This window comes from Otolemur garnettii, unplaced genomic scaffold (assembly GCF_000181295.1).
Source record: "Otolemur garnettii isolate 467f Iridium unplaced genomic scaffold, OtoGar3 scaffold00090, whole genome shotgun sequence".
NCBI classification, from domain to species: domain Eukaryota; kingdom Metazoa; phylum Chordata; class Mammalia; order Primates; family Galagidae; genus Otolemur; species Otolemur garnettii.
The window spans coordinates 1,408,369-1,425,422 of record NW_003852485.1 but is presented as its reverse complement, the minus strand read 5'-3'; the positions used below and the strand labels follow the sequence as shown (position 1 = coordinate 1,425,422).

The window sequence follows — 17,054 nt, the reverse complement described above, 5'->3', positions numbered from 1 at the left end:
TTATTGATAAAATTCAGCATGCAAATGAACAAACAGAGAAATTCCAGGGTTTTCTGATTAAACTAAATCTATTGGTACTGTTCTTTGAAAAAGACATTATTGTTGTGTTTGGCCATTAAATTGTAATGGCAGCTATGATTGTACTACTTTGCTTTTTTTTCTTTAAGCCAGTCAAATGTACTACCTCTTGAGTGTAAAAAACTCAAATGAAAAGTTGCATAACAATGGGAAAAGTTATAATTCAGTAGTTCAAAGAAGAAAGAAAACAGAAACTTCCATTTAAGAAACAATGAAGAAGATGAAATGAAACCTCTTAGAAAACACTTGACAAAAGAAAACAGCTATCCAAATGAAAACCAATCATGATGCAAAAGATATAGATGGAGAAAGATGGATACATTTTGAGAGAGTGTGACTTGACTTATTTCCTCCAGAAAGGGTCTTATTAATATGGAAGGTTCCTAAAAAGAAGTTCCTATTTTCTTTCAGACACCTCCACCCATGTCCAATCCCTACCACTGAGACCTCATCCAAGAGAATGACTTTTACGTGAGAAAAAATATAAATTGTTGTTGATGGGTGTTATGTGATGCTAAAAAGGAGGGTGATACTTGGAAAATCAACCTGTAACATACGTTATTATCTAGATTTACCATGCTCTTCATAGCATTTATCTTCACCTGGCACATTGAGTGTTCTTATTACTTAATATCTGTCTTCCCACTCTCATTAGAATGTGAGCTCTGTAAACATAGAATCTTTGTTCATTTTATTAAATATACCTAGAATAGTGTTTTTCCTTTAATAGGTACTTAATCAATATTTTTTTAATGATTGAATAGATGTATGATATAATTTGAATGCCAAATAGTTAAACATGTTTGGTCAAATACTAAACATCTGACCCTTCCTCTTCTAGGACAGCAATTATGTGGTGTTAATGAAATGACAGTGTTTCTTCATATTTAGTCAGCAATTCCCTTCTCGTTCCCCAGTGTTTGAAACCAAAGGACAGAAAGACTGGTCCCAGAAAACAATATTTTTTGGTTGGTGGCCCATTCTGTAACATTCTGAATATAACCCACAGGCAGCTGAGGGTTGGGGTATGCTTATACAATACCTCTAAAAGATATTTCCATAGACCCAACACCTTAAATTAATAATTTGAATATTTTGTTGAAACATATAATTCGATTTTCTTCTATCTGAGCACAAGGTCAATTCTCCCAATTAAGTAAAAAAATTAGTTATGTTCTATGAAGAAACAGAAGAATAGTGTGAATCAGGTCTACCTGCAAGGCCAAGGCTCTGTTTACTTCAAGAACTTTCACTATGCATTTGACACTAATGTCAAGTTAGCAACTAGAGTCAACTCAGATAAAACTCCCAGGAGAGAACTCACCAAGGGCCTATTAGTTGGGAGTTTTTTACTAGTTACAATGAAAATATATCCCTTCTTCAAACAGCTTGCAATCCTTTGCAGTAGAAAAAGGCCTAACAAATATAGTTAGAGAATAAAATAACATACCATGTAATAGAGTGCTCATCTGGATATTCTGTATGCCCCCAGTAAACACTCACCAAGACTCTATACTTCTATTGTCAGTTCAAAGCACCACCAGGTTTCCCTGGCTTATATAGACGCAATTGAATATTCTTTGCTAACAGATTACTTTTCCTAAATATGTCTTTTTCAGAACCGAAGTGATCCCTCCATCCTTTATATAATTCTGGACCTTGAAGTTCCAATTATGTTGCTTATGCTACCATCACAATCAGCCAGGGCTGCAGAATGCCTTTTTAGTAAGTAGCAAACTTAAAGACTCACATTTATGTGGCTTCTGTACTGAAATGAAGCTGCCATTTTTCAGTGTGAATGTTTTTTCCTCTCATGACATAGACAAATGTTGATGTTTACTACAAGTTGGTACATTAGTTGCTAATTAAGTTCCTAGCTGCTTCAGCCAAAACTTGCTGTATTGAATCCAAGAAAAGAATGGCAACTATATCAAAAATAAGTTGTTGGGGATTTTGTTTTGTTTTGTTTTATTAAAAGAAAGTTGTATATTACAGAATTTAAGGAACTTACATACTGGGAAATAGGAAACTTTCAGTCTTGGCTTCCCCCTAAGCTGAGTAGTTGAAGGCCCTCTGCATCTGTCACCGGGTTCTGGTTAAAGCTGTCTAAATATAGCAATCTAAGCATGAGACAATAAAGTGAACTTTTCATCGTTACTCACTTTTGCATACCCATGCCCAGATTCCCAGAGGAACAAGTTAGTTCTTGGGAACCCACAGGGTCAAGTTTGATTTTAGAAAGTGTGCAAAGTGACCTGCTGGGGTTCTCCACATCTCTGGAAAGATAACCTCCTTAGCTTTATCTCTCGCGTCCTTTCAGCCTCACGATCCTGGCTGCGTTGGTCAGACCTGCCTGCACTCACCAGAGGAGGGTAACTCCTTCCTCTCCACCTCAGGGTCCGTGGCATTTCTTAGCTTCTCCTTGGAAAGTCCCAAATCACATGGTCTCCACGCCCTGCATACTGTAGCTGACGATGGGTCCGATTGTTGTGGCAGAAACTCCCGGGGAAGACAAAATACCCACGGAAAGAGCACTGCTAGAGCGTTGGTGTCTTTGTGCCAGAGAGAATTCGCTTTCCTTTCCTATTTCCCACGGTGCTCTCCGCCAAAGGCCTCTACTCCCCGGTGGCTCCTCCCTGACCAAATACACTCCCCGCCCAGCTGATTATGATAGCTAAGTTCCCGGAGGAGAATCGAAACAGAAACTTGAGTCAGGAAAACTATAAAAACTTCCGGACCGGCAGCTGGACTCAGCGCCCAGCAGAGAGTCAGCGGTGTCGCCCCAGCCCCTGCGCGTACCTCAGAGTCCCAAGGGCCGCGCCCACCAGCTGGCACCTACCACGGCTACTTTCCCTGGCCGCGCGCGCTGCGCACGGTGCGCAGGTGCACCCACCTGCCCAGGTGCGACCGCGCCCCCGCGCTCCGCCTGAGACCCTGCGGCCACCTCCTCTGGGTCAGGTACAGCGGGGCAGACCCTGCTCCTCCAGGTAAGCAGCGGAGGGCGGCACACACATTTCACTCGTCCGTCCGTCCCCCAGACAGCAACCTGACCGACCACCTACCTGGGAGAACCCTCCCTTCTGAGAACGAAAGATGTCGAATTGGTGTTCTACAGACAGTAGTTTTCGCTATCTCATCACCTGTTTCAGGCCCAGGTTGAAAAAGTACATCCAAGTGGAGCCTGTGCTGGACTACTTAACCTTTCTGTCTGCAGACGTGAAGGAGCAGATTCAGAGGATGGTCGTCACCTCCGGGAACATGCGCGCAGTTGAACTGCTTCTGAACACCTTGGAAAAGGAGGAGTGGCAACCTGGCTGGACTCAGGAATTTGTGGAAGCTCTCCGGAGAGCAGGAAGCCCCTTAGCTGCCCGCTATGTGAACCCTCAGCTCACTGACTTGCCCTCTCCGTCATCCGAGAACGCTCATGATGAATGTCTCCAGCTGCTGACCCTCCTTCTGCCCACTCTGGTGGAGGAGCTTCTGGTTAGAGATGTCTTGGATAAATGCATGGAGAAGCAACTGCTGACAACTGAAGACAGAAATCGGGTAGGTGTCAGTTCACATGGAGCTAGGCTTTAGGCAGATTTTGTAAAGCGAGGTTGCTTGTACATTTGCCCCATTCTAAATGTGGTGTTTGACACCTTTGTGCAAATCTGGCTCCCTCATTCTTTGAAAAGAGAACATCTAGCATTTACAAATATAATTTTGAAATGTTAACACAAAGGAGCTAATTTTCTAATCCTTTGCTGAAATAAACAAAAGAAGAGTTAATTTTAGAACAGTGATGTAGAGGAATATATAGTGTTTATTGAACACTTACTATGTGCAATTAATATTTTCTGAATGTATTTTTACAGTTCATCCTGGAAATAACCCTCTGAGAGTTCTAATGTTATTAACTGCATTTTACAAATAAGGAAACTGAGGCAGGTTAAATAATTTGCTTACAGTCTCCCAGGAAGAACAATAGCAGAGATCAGAACTGAGATCTTGATGGTGTTGTATTTTATCTCATTTAATGTAGTTCCATGGGAGATGAGATCAGCAGACTATATAGCCCATGGGCTAAATAAATCCAGCTTGCCATGAGTTTTCAAGGCCAACAAACTAAGAATAGTTATTAGATCCAGTGTTTATGAAGAAGGTGTGAAACAAAGTCGTGCTCATTTGTTTACATAATGTCTATGGCTGCTTTTTTTGCTCCCAGGGCAGTTGGACAGAGATCATATGGGCTGCAAGGCTGAAAATATTTGTTATTTTGCTTCTTGGAGAAAAAAGTTTCTAATCTCTGCCTTATATTATGCCATTTAGTCTAAGTTCAAATGGGGAAATTACAATCACACACACTTTTTTTCTTTAATCAAATTTTTGTATTCTTTGGGAATCAACATTTAGAGAAAATTCAACAAAAAATATGTTGCTACCATGTTTCCCTGAAAATAAGACCCATCCAAAAAATAAGCCCTAGCAAGATTTCTATGCATTTGTTAAATACAAGCCCTACCCCGATAATAAGACCTACTGATGGGCTGCATAGCCAGATATGCTGCATAGCCACACCATGCATTTTGGCGCGGAGAGGAAAACATTCCCTGAAAATAAGCCCTAGTGTATCTTCTTGAGAAAAAATAAATATAAGACAGCGTCTTACTTTTGGGGGAACATAGTAGTTGCAGTTTTTCATATTAATGAAGGAATAGTGGATTTTTCTCAAATTGGCATTTCAACAGGGTAAATTTTACAAATAACTTTACTTTTAATGTGATGTTAATTGTTTTTCAATGAGTGGAAATATATACTGTGAAGTATGTAAGTGCTGGCCTATTTGAACCTGACTTATTCACGGTTAGAAGTTAAAGGTTATATTTTGAAAGACATGTAGGTAAATGGAAGGCTTTGTCTATATCCCATGCTACGATTTTGACATTTTCTTTCTCTCTTTCTTTTTGATAAATCAGTTATTTGATATCATCACTACAAAGTTTTGGGCATTTGACTGATTGGCTATAGCTGATGTGACTTGGTCTTCAGTGACTCAAGTGAATGGTCTTTGTAGACTTAACAGTCACAGGGCCTTGCCTAAAGATCCAAATATGCATCCAATTTCGATGGCCAGTTTTCCCAACAAGTAAATTACTTTACACTGTTGTCTGTAATGTTTATGTCGTTTTGTGTATTGAGAACCAGCTAGAACGCATTATAGTAGTCCAGCTGGATATGACAAATGTGTACATCACTGTGGCAGAATCTTAATTTGGAAGAAAGTATGCAGCCTTCAAGCCAGCTGGAGATGGAAGATGGCATTTCCAGCCACAGTAGCTGTTAGGAAGTCCAGAAGCAACAGAGTCCAGTAACACCACAAAGCTGTTTATGTTTGGTGGGTATGATGTCCCGATTGCCAGCGAAACAGCACTTCTCCTTATTTACTCTAAATACTTCTGCCTATCAGCATCACTTTTGTCTTGCCTGGATTGAATTTCCGCCAGCTAGATTTTATCCAAGTTCTTGATTCTGGCAAGCTTGGAGGCAGCTAGCAGTAATGCAAAGGATTTGACACAAAGAAGATACAGAGTAAAGGGACTTTTGTGTGCTGGTAGCAATTAAGGCCAAAGCCACCTAAATTCTCGCTCAGATTCACATTTCAAAGGAGGCCCTGAAAGATTGGGGAACTACATATTTGAGATTTTCTAAGGAGCAATAGTGTCTCTGTAAGAGTCTAGAATATTTTTCATTTGCATCATTTTACATATATTATCAGTTCCAAAAACAAGCTATGGCAGATGATGGAAAGGAAGCGGTACGTATGAGAGAATCTATATTGATGTGTTGGTCATTGATGAAACATTCTTCTTATGGCAGCAAGGCATGATTGGAAAATTATAGAACTTAGAAGGGGAAGGCATAGATTTGAGGTCTATCTTTGCTCTTTTTTCTTTGTCTTCCTTTGGGCCAAATTATTTAAGCTCCTGATTAGTTCACTCATGAAAACGGGCATCACAATAATTTATCTTCTTGTGGTATTTTAGTCAACATGAAATGAAAAATGGCATTTGTAAAAGACATAAATAGTAAAAAGCTAATTTGATATGATGCTAATGCTGACTTTTATTGTCATTCATCTGGTTGCATTTCCTTGTAAATTTAAAGTTTTAGAGCCCATGTTGTAATTGAGACCTGCTTCTTAAAATCCCTGGATTAAACCAATTTGAAGGAGAAACTATATCTTGCATCTTTAAACTCCTAGAACTTAGTTAGGACTAAGTATAAGATTAATGCTTAATATGTATTGATTACTTGATTAATTGGCTAATTTGGAATTTATTTCTAAAATAGTTTTCTGGAATAGGAGTTGAAAACATATAAGTATTGTATTACCTTTCTGGGAATTGGAGAATACATGAATAATAAGCATAATATCTCCAAATTTGCTTTTTTGACAACTTAACACTTAACAGTAATCAGGAATTCTAAAAAATAATCTTTTATTTTCATTTTTTTCTGTTTGCCAATAGACATTTTCTACTTCATCTGGAATTTTTTTGGGTTTTTGTGTGTTTTTTGCAGTTTTCGGCCAGGGCTGGGTTTGAACCCACCACCTCTGGCATATGGGGCCGGTGCCCTACTCCTTTGAGCCACAGGCACCGCCCTTCATCTGGTATTTTAATTTAAGATTCCCATTCTCATCTGCCTTGCCATTGATTACATTAAAGCTTCTGAAAATGATTTTATGCTTAGTTTTGTGTCCAGCCAAGTGCCTAAAGAACTTATCTAGTGTATTAATTTATTCGTTTATTTGGTTTGAATTTATTGATTGGCATCTTTGTAGCAGAAGCTATGCTAGTGGCGAAAAGTTAACAGCAAATCACAGGCACTGTTTGTGTCATTCTTCTGACAAACAGAAGAATGCTATCGGCACTGTTCTAAAATAGAGCAGTGATTTTCAACTGGTGTGCCATAAGAGGATCTTAGGGGTGCCCCAACAACTTTTAAAGACCATTAATTAAATTATTGTCAAAAGAAGTTCAAAGCACAGTAAAGTATATTCTGTTTTTAGTCTCTCTCTTTTGATTAACATAATTTAAGGATGCCACAGAAGTTTAAATACAGGTTTAAGTGTGCTGTGCGACAAAAAGGTTAAAAACCACTGTATTAGAGTGTCAGCGATAAATAAGAGTCATTTTGTAGATCATAATAATAATAATAATAATAATGAGGGAGTGTCCTTTACTGCCCTGTATCTTTTAGGATGCTTTCTGAAAACTGGGCACATCTGTAAACTTACATAATCATGACCTCTGGAGCAGAAATGATGATCCAAACATTTCCATAATGTCTTTTTTTTTTTTTTTTTGAGACAGTGTCTCACTTTGTTGCTCTTGGTAGAGTGCCCTGGCATCATTGCTCATGCAATCCTCTTGCCTCACCCTCCCAAGTAGCAGGAACTACAGGCGCCCACCACTGCGAATTTTTTAGAGATGGAGTCTTGCTCTTGCTCAGGTTAGTCTTGAACTCCTGATCTCAGGCAGTCCACCCACTCTGGCCTCCCAGAGTGCTAGGATCACAGGCATAAGCCACTACACCTGGCCTTCCATAATGTCTTAACATCAATTTCAATAGCTGAAGAGAGATGCATGATTCAGCCCTAAATAGTTCAAAGCATTAAACAACCATAGTCCTGGGGACACCATCTACGTACACTTTTAGCACCTAAAAGAAGCTGCTAAAACCAGTCTTCCATTTATAGAAATTACTTTTTAAAATAGCATGTGATAATAAAGATGCTATAAACACCAAAGAAGACAAAGATTTCTATTAGGGTATTAATAAAGTTAGAGAAAATGTATGAAATGAGCAATAATCTTTTTAGAAAATACTGTGGAAGAGATTGACTAAAATCACCTATCGCCAGGGTGGCAAAGTCTCTAGTTACAAAATCAGTGTACACATCATTAGTAATCCCAGTCAAGCTAAGAGTCAAATCAAGACTCAATACCTATCATTCACTATAACTACAAAGAAAATAAAATATACTTAGCAATAGACTTAACCAACATGGTGAAAGATCTCTAAAAGGGAAACTATGAAACACTAATGAAAAAAATCACTGATAACACAAATGAAAAATAGCTTTTAAAATATTGAGAAAGATGCTCAGTCCAGAGATTTTGTTTTTGCACTGTAGAATCCAGAAATGCTACAAGTAGCATTGTTGTTTCCTTAGTATTTGCATATAAGCCTTTATTAATGCTCATGTTTAATTGTTCAGTTTTCCTAAAAGATAATTTCTGTTCCAATTTATTCACAAGATGTTTGATCTTACCTAATTCTACTTTTCTCTTAAAACAGATATCTGCTGCAGAAAATTATGGAAATGAATCAGGTGTAAGGGAGCTACTAAGAAGGATCGTGCTGAAAGAGGACTGGTTTTCTACGTTCCTGAGTATTCTTCGCCAAACAGGAAATGATAAACTTGCCCAAAAACTGACAGGCACTGATTGCTCAGAAAGCAATGCAGGTATTTCTAATTTTACTAAGGAAGATTTTGCACATTTTGCAAGTGATTGAAAGTTTTAAAGCCTATAGCCAAAATACCAAACATTAAGATTTTTACAATCAAAAGTTTAAGGGTGGGAAGGATTTGATAAATCATCTCTTTTATCTTCTTTACAAATGAGGAAACTGATGCCCATGAAAAGATCAACTTACCAAAGATCACAAAACTTAGCAAGCTGAGCTAGTGTATTGGCAGTTGACTCCTAGTCCAAACACTCTCTATTATTTATCATCTTTTTTTTTTTTTTTTTGAGACATAGTCTTACTATGTTGCTCTGTGAGTACCATGGCGTTACAGCTCACAGCAACCTCCAACTCTTGGGCTTAAGCAATTCTCTTGCCTCAGCCTCCCAAGTAGCTGGGACTCCAGGCACCTGCCACAACGCCTGGCTATTTTGTTGTTGTTATAGTTGTCACTGTTGTTTACCGGGCCCAGGCCAGGTTTGAACCCGCCAGCCCTGGTGTATGTGGCCAGCACCCTAACCACTAAGCTAAAGGCACCAAGTCTTATTTATCTGTCTTATGTTGGAAAACGATGATTGCTTGAAATTTTTTATCGAGATTATTTAACATTGAATAGACACATATAAGTATGAAGGAAATAGTTTAGTGGTATTACAACTCTGCTGCATGTTCTGGATATTTTAATAAATTTTTAAGTAGTTTATTATGCATTTGATGAAAGGACTGCAATTGCCAAAATATATCAACATTACTTAATGTAAGTTTTCAAAATTATTCAATAATAGCAATAAAATAACATTTTAGGGCCTTTCAATATATTACTTATAAATCTAATCTTTCTTTTTATAGCAAGTATCCTATGTTTTAAAAAATACATGTAAAACAAATTGAAAGTTAACTGTTAATTAAGAATAAATATTATAATCATTATAATTTTGTTCTGGTGACCAAAACTAATTAATGCAAACTTTGGTTCTAAAAAGTGTGGTGCTGTCATAACAAATACCTAACCATGTGGAAGTGGCTTTTAGCACTGGGTCTGGAAGAGGATTGGGGTGAATGACAGAAATATGAATGTTAAGGGTGATCCTAGTAAAGTCTCAAAAGGAAATGAGGAAAAACTTATTGAAAACTGGAAGAAAGGGGACCCTTGAAATAAAATGGCAAACAATTTGATGGTAGCTCATGCAAGTGATGAAAATGGATATTTAGCTGAGGAGATTTCTAAGTAAAATGTTGGGGGATCATCTTGGTTTCGCTTGACTGCTTATAGTAAAATACAATAGAGGAAGGAGAATTAAAAAGGGAATTGTGGAACCAAAAATACAGAACTTGACAATTTGGAAAATTCTCAACCAATTCATATTGCAAAAAATGAGAACGTGTTTTTTAAAAAAGTAACGATGTGCCCCAATAACCCTTTGATCATGGGTGCAATTCATGGACTTAGTCTGCCGCATCAACAGAAGCCAGGAATAGATACAGTCTTATACCGACAAACACACGTGTAGTTTAAACCAACAGGGAACAGAGGAAGCAAGACAGATGAAGAAAGTTCACTGGGCTTCTCAGACTATGCTGAACCCAACCCAAGGCTATTTGACTGTGAATGTGTAATATTTTTCAGAGAAAGAAAAGTATAACCTGAAAGGCAGTTCAGAGATCATCATCTCTCACCATAGGCCCTTGGGGCAAGGCTGTTTCCTTTTTGGTTCTGGGGAGGGGTTGCCTCTGGTTTTGATGAAGCAGGATGACCCTGCCCAGTGCCTCAGATGTGGGGCGACTGTCACAGAGCTGCAAAAGGGGCCCTGAAAGTGAACAGAAGTGAGGCTGTTCTGCAGTGCCCTGAGGGTGAACCTACCTTTCCAGTGTGCCTGCAAGCCAGAGCATCAAACTAAAGAAAAATATTTTTAAGCCTAATGATCTTTTTTTTTTTTTTTTTGAGACAGAGCCTCAAGCTGTGCTGCTGGGTAGAGTGCTGTGGCATCACAGCTCACAGCAACCTTCAACTCCTGGGCTTAAGCAATTCTCTTGCCTCTGCCTCCCAAGTAGCTGGGACTATAGGCACCTGACACAACACCTGTCTGTTTTTGGTTGCAGCCATCATTGTTGTTTGGCGGGTCCAGGCTGGTTTCGAACCCACCAGCTCAGGTGTATGTAGCTGGCGCCTTAGCTGCTTGAGCCACAGGCGCTGAGCTAAGCCTAATGATCTGATGGAATTTGTTTTACTGGGTTTTGGACTTGCCTGGCACCTGTCACCTTTCCTTCTTTCCTATTTTTCCCTTTTGCAATAGGAGGTCCAGTCTATGCCTATCCCACCATGGTATTTTGGAAGCACATCATTCAGCTGGTTTATTTTTTTATTTATTTAGACAGAGATAACTTTGTTACCCTCTGTAGAGTACTGTATTCTCATAGCTCACAGCGACCTCAAACTCTTGGGCTCAAGTGATTCTCTTGCCTCAGGCTCCTGAGTAGCTGGGACCATAAGCTCTGGCTACAACACCCAGCTATTTTCAGAGACGGGGTCTAGCTCTTGTTCAGGTTGGTCTCCAATCCATGAGCTCAGGCAATCTACCTGCCTTGGCCTCCGATAATGCTAGAATTATAGTTGCGAGCCACTGTGTCCTGCTCAATGCAGCTGGTTTAACAGGTTAACAGTTGGTGGAGAATTTGCCTCAGTATGAATTGCAACTTGAGTCTCATTCATATGTGATTTAGATAATAATTAAGTGAGACTTTTAACTTTAAAGTTGATACTTTAAGGAGTTAAAATATGTGGACTAATGAGATGGAATGAATATATTTGCATACAATATGAATATGAACGGTGGGGGGGGGGCGCCAACAGTGAAATGGTGTAGATGTAATTGTGTCCACCCATACTTTTTATGTTGGAGCTTCACATGACTCTCTGGAGACAGTGTTGTTAGGAGATAATTAAGATTAAATGAAGTCTTAAGGGTGACACTTTTATCCTGTAGGATTGTAGCCTTATAAGAAAAGGAGCATTTCTCCCCCTTACGTTTTTTTAAACACTTTCTCATTTTTTGCAGTATGATCAAGTGATGGCACAGTGAGATGGTGGCCATCTATAATGTTAAAACAAAAAAAAGCCCCTGTCATTGGCTCGGTTGGCATCTTGATCTTGGACTTAGTGTCCAGAACTTTGAGAAAAGATATTTCTGTTGTTTAAGCTGCCTGGTCTATGGCAGCATGAGCAGAGTAATGCAGGAACCCAGGCTCTGGGTCCTGCTGCTCATCACATCACATCACGGCTCCATCCCTGGTACTTTCTCTCCCTTGCCTCAGTTTACTTATCCTTCTGTAAAATGGGGATAACAGTATTACTTATTACCTATGTTTTCTAAGGATTTAACAAGTTAACATGTATAAAGTGCTTATAAGGAAAGCACAAAACAGTTAGCTACTGTATTATAATAATTAATCCAAACTACTTAATATCTAGCTGCAAACATTGTCAAGTTGGCTTCTTATCCAGAGTCACAGGGTTTTCTTCAGGGAACTCTCCATGTAAAGTTGGGCATGTTGTCCCCTTATTTTTTAAGATGGGATAATCTAGAATGATATTTTAGAACATTTTCTTTAAGACATCAGTTGTTTCTGACAGATTGTAGCTACAAAAGGACAGAAAGTCTTGTTTTTCTTTATAATCCGCACAGGCCCTTAATAAAACAGCCAATACAGGTTGGCTGAAGGAAGAAAAGCCATAAAGGAGAAATGGAGGACAGGAGAAAGGAAAAATATAGACGATTTCATTGAATTTAAAAAATCCTGAGAAATTCAGAATCCATGAATTTAGGCTGACATTAAAGCAGATGTACATCTCGTGCAGAACACACAGTGAGGGAACAAAATGGCAAGAGCACAAGCTAAAGAAAACTACCAAATTTGCATTTTCATTAATTCAGCCTAAAATGTAACTTTGTATCACTGAATAAGTGGCTTACTTCCTAAAGGTGAGGGTCAGACAAGAAATCGCTTTTCTTATGATTAGTGTAGTGCTTACTGTATTCTTAGATAAACTTAGACCATGACAAACAATTACTATCATTTCCATATTAAAAGTGAAAATACTATGTCATAACACAAAACATGGTCAAATCCTTTCAAAGGGTCAAGGTACTGAAATGTACTAAAGCAAATCTCTGCTAGAGACCCCCACTTTGTTTGCAAAATAATAAAAGTAATAGCTATTTATGTTACACAAAAACTTGCATTAGAATGCAATTTAATTAGATTTCAAAGCATTTAAGTATATCTAGATAACCTCTCTTGGAGAGAACACGAGTTTATTTTCAAAATAACCATAACTGTGTATGTTGTATGAAAACTTGTATTGTACTGTTGGTTACATTCTAATACTTATATTCACAGAGATTGAGAATTCAGCCCAAGAAGGTGTTCCTGAAGTTGAAGAGCCACTTCCTGTAGCCTCAGATCAGCCAAGTCCAGAGAAAGAGGCCTGGGGCATGGCGAATAATTCATCAGAATCATCTTTTGCAGATTCTTTTGTAATTTCAGGTACTTGATCCGCATACATACTTGAATACATTATTAGTACATTAATAAGTAGTAATACTTATTGGAAGTACACTGGTGGTACACTGATGATGACATCAAGTTCTGTTAATCAATGGGAGGAAATTTAGGCATTAAGGTTTTTTTTTTTTTTGAGTCACAGTCTCACTTTGTTGCCCTCAGTAGAGTGCTGTGATGTCACAGCTCACAGCAACCTCCAGCTCTTGGGCTTAGGCGATTCTCTTGCTTCAGCCTCCCAAGTAGCTGGGAGTATAGGCACCTGCCACAACGCCTGCTTAGCTATTTTTTTGTTGCAGTTTGGCCTGGACTGGATTTGAACCTGTCACCCTCGGTATACGGGGCCAGCGCCCTACTCACTGAGCCACAGGCGCCGCACATAGGCATTAAGGTTTACGAACATTTTTATTAAAACAATATTTTTAGGGACAATTAAAGTAATGGTCCTTTGGCTATTTTTTTTTAAAACTAATCCAGTATTAATGTGTTGTAAATATAAACACATTTGCTTCTAATTTTGCTTTTTAAGGAACCCATCTCATTGTAATGTGGTAAATATCATAAGTGCACTGTTTATTTCATGCTTCTCAAAGTACTTTCAAATACATTAACCAATTTGAGTTATCCAAAACCCTAAATAGTGCCATTACTTTTGTTCTTGTTTTGCAGACTGGGGTATCTCAGAGAGGTTTAGCCCAACTAAGTCTGAATAGGAAGATGAACTGATGCTACACTGGGGTTGGCTTGAATTGCAATAACTTATTGATGTGAGGACTAAATACCACTAGGTCCACCTTTTGGGAACTGAAATAGCCCTAGAAGAATGAAATTAATTTAACTATTTTCCCCTTTCTGTCTTCCCCATGATAGGAGAATTTTCCTCTCTCTTCCCTCCATTCTGTTTTCACAAGTAGTCGCTTTAAATCTATGATATGTTAGTAAAGGTAATAAGTAGCTTTCTGCAGAAAAGAAAAAAAAAAGCCATGATATGTAGCATTTGTCCATATTTGTGGTGTAAATATTCCCACTTAGGGTGTTTTGAAGTCTCCAACATATGGTCCCTGGATCCAAAGTTGGGTAAAGATGTGCAATAGTGTATCACTGAATAGCATTCCTGCCATTAAAATACGATAGATGTGGGGTGGTGCCTGTGGCTCAAGGAGTAGGGTGCCAGCTCCATATGCCAGAGGTGGCAGGTTCAAATCCAGGCCCATCCAAAAAAACTGCAAAAAAAAGAAAAAAGATATGATAGATGTGAATAGAGTCAAGATCAAAGATAATAGTAAAATGATTAAAATGTGATGAGTTTTGGGTATTGTCTTTGTTTTAATATAATTTAATTAACAATAAGTTTATAAGATTTAATTTTTTTAATGACTGTGCATAATATTTGGTTTCCAAGATTCCTGAAAATTTAGCAATTGGCTCTTGTGTGCCAGTAAAAACTAACTCTAGCACATCAATCCAAAGTTTATTGTATTCCACTTAGAAAAGTAATAGAGCTGCATTGCAGGAAATTTGGAAAACGTAGAAATACACAAAGAAGTCGTCCACATTCCCACAGTTTACACGAGACACTTGGGCTTCTGTCCTTCCAGGCATTTTACAGACCTGAATGTGTATACATAATGGCATTTCTCCTGTGTTCCCCATTAGATATTCTTCCACAGCATGGATTTTAATGGCTGAATAATAGTTTCATCATTTTGATGCAATATAATTAGCCAATCACTGAACCTTTAGACTGTTTCCAAATTGCTACCACTGTCATGAATAATGCCTCAATAGCTCTCTCTGTACTTACTTATGTTGAAGTTTGCTTCTTCAAAACATATTACATAATTAGAATTTCTTAGTCAAATGATTTATACAACTTTAACACATTTGATACTTACTGTCAAATTTCACTCCAGGAACTTCTACAAATTTACATGTTCTCTAGCAGTATGGGAGAATGCCTGTTTCTCTGAATTCTCTCTTACAAGAGTAGGTGATATCACCATTTGCAATATTTGCCAATTTGGTTGCTATTACCAATGGTATTTTGTTATTTGAATTTCTGATTTCCATTGAAAAAATTTTTGTAAGGTTATTCTGTATGCTTGCTAATGAACAAAACATTTTTCTATTAAGGTACATAACTTCTTGCTAGATTATATGAATTATCTAAATATATAGGATATCAATTCTTTGTCATAAATAATACTAATTTTTTTTATTTACTTGCTTTTTAGCCTGATTGGGGTGCCTTTTTAATTTTTTTATTTTAGACTTATTTTTTATTTTTTTATGTAGACTCTATGTAGATAGAGTCTAACTCTGTTGCTCTTGGTGGAGTTGCATCACAGCTCACAGCAACCTCAAATTCCTGTGTCAAAGGATCCTCTTGACTCAGCTTCCTGAGTAGTTGGGACTACAGGCATTCGCCACAACTCTCAGGTAGTTTTTTCTATTTTCAGTAGAAACAAGGTCTTACTCTTGCTCAGGCTGGTCTCCAAGTCCTGAGCTCAAGGAGTCCACTAGCCTCCCAGAGTGCTAGGCTTACAGGCGTGAGCCACCACTCCTTGCCTGGCCTGCCTTTTTATTTTTAATGCAATGCTTCTGAGTCTTTAATGTTCAGGGGAACTATAAGGATGAGGGAGTCTCATTGATATGCAGGTTATGGTTCCATAGATATTGAGAGAGGCCTGAGAGTCCGCTTTTCTCACAAGCTCAGGTGATGCTCCTCTTACTGGTCCTGGACCACATTTTAAGTGCAAGGTTTTAATGTACAGAATATCAAAGCTTTTAAACTTTAATTCTAGAGGATTTCTTTTTCATTTGAGCAGCTGCACTTTCCCAGAAATTTCTGTAGACATGCCAAAATACACTATTTTAAATGTTGGGTTTTCATGTTTTAATAAAACTTCTTTATACGCTGACATCTCTGTGAGTTACCAGACATTTTTTAAAATCCGTACTAGAAAGAATCAAAGACACAGGTGAAGCTGGGAGATGATCTTGCATCTTAAATGAGGGTTTTTCACCAAAGGTTATCAGACAAATGCATCTCATCAGCTTATCGTTAAACTACTGGGAGTTTCAAAGTGAGCAAAAATCAAAAGCAAAAGTTTTTAAAGTTTTCCTATTTTTACTCTTTACATCTTTTCACGTAAAGATGCATCTTGTGAAAAAAATCTGGCTCTTAATAATGGCTTCAGGGACAGAAACATTTTGGTTTTTCCTGTTAAGTTTCCTTCCCTCCAATCTATCTCTCTTCTTCTCTTCCTGTATAACTTCGTTCCCTCTCTTCCTTTCATTTTTTTCATTTAACAAATATTTATCAAATTCCTATCATGTGCCAGGTACTTTGTTCAGTAGTGTGAATAAGTTAGGAATATAACAGAAATGACTTTGGCCCTCATGGAGCTTTCCACTGATGGGGGAGCCAGACAAAGAAAAATAAGCATACAGCTACACTTGCAGCTACTGCTGTGAAAGGAAAGTACAGAGAAATATGTTACAGTAAGAGCATGTACGAGAGCAGCCAACCGTGTGGACGTCTGAGGATCCCATCCAGTCCACAATATTTTACTAGTTTTCTAGCCTGCAGGATCTGTATGATGCCTGGATTTCTCAGGTAGATTTGAGAGTGGTTTAGTCTAATATGTTCTGGTTCTTTCCAGGGCATTAACAAAGGGTAACATTTTAATGGAAATGTAGTGCCTTTGCTTTAGGCCCGTGCCTTAGACACTGCTGTTGATAGAGGCTACAGGTTAGCCCAGAGAAATTATGCGAGTTCTTTTGATTGAAGTTTTTGTCGCACAATTTATGATAGGTGGGTTTTGCCTCTGCAGGCATTCTTTGACAGAATTAATAGGATTAAAAATAAATGTGAAGGAGGCATTCCATAGACTTTA

At 38.2% G+C, this 17,054-nt stretch overlaps 1 protein-coding gene across 1 annotated transcript in view; it reads left to right on the top strand.

The window, feature by feature from the left end:
- Positions 1-2,770: 2,770 nt before the first annotated feature.
- The window catches only part of IFIH1 (interferon induced with helicase C domain 1), a 50,823-nt gene continuing 36,539 nt past the window's right edge, over positions 2,771-17,054 (top strand). The window contains exons 1-3 of the mRNA XM_003795143.2: positions 2,771-3,624; positions 8,425-8,593; positions 12,994-13,140. Coding sequence (XP_003795191.1) covers positions 3,172-3,624; positions 8,425-8,593; positions 12,994-13,140 — 769 coding nt within the window. The 5' untranslated portion in view covers positions 2,771-3,171. The remainder of the gene's footprint in view (positions 3,625-8,424; positions 8,594-12,993; positions 13,141-17,054) is intronic.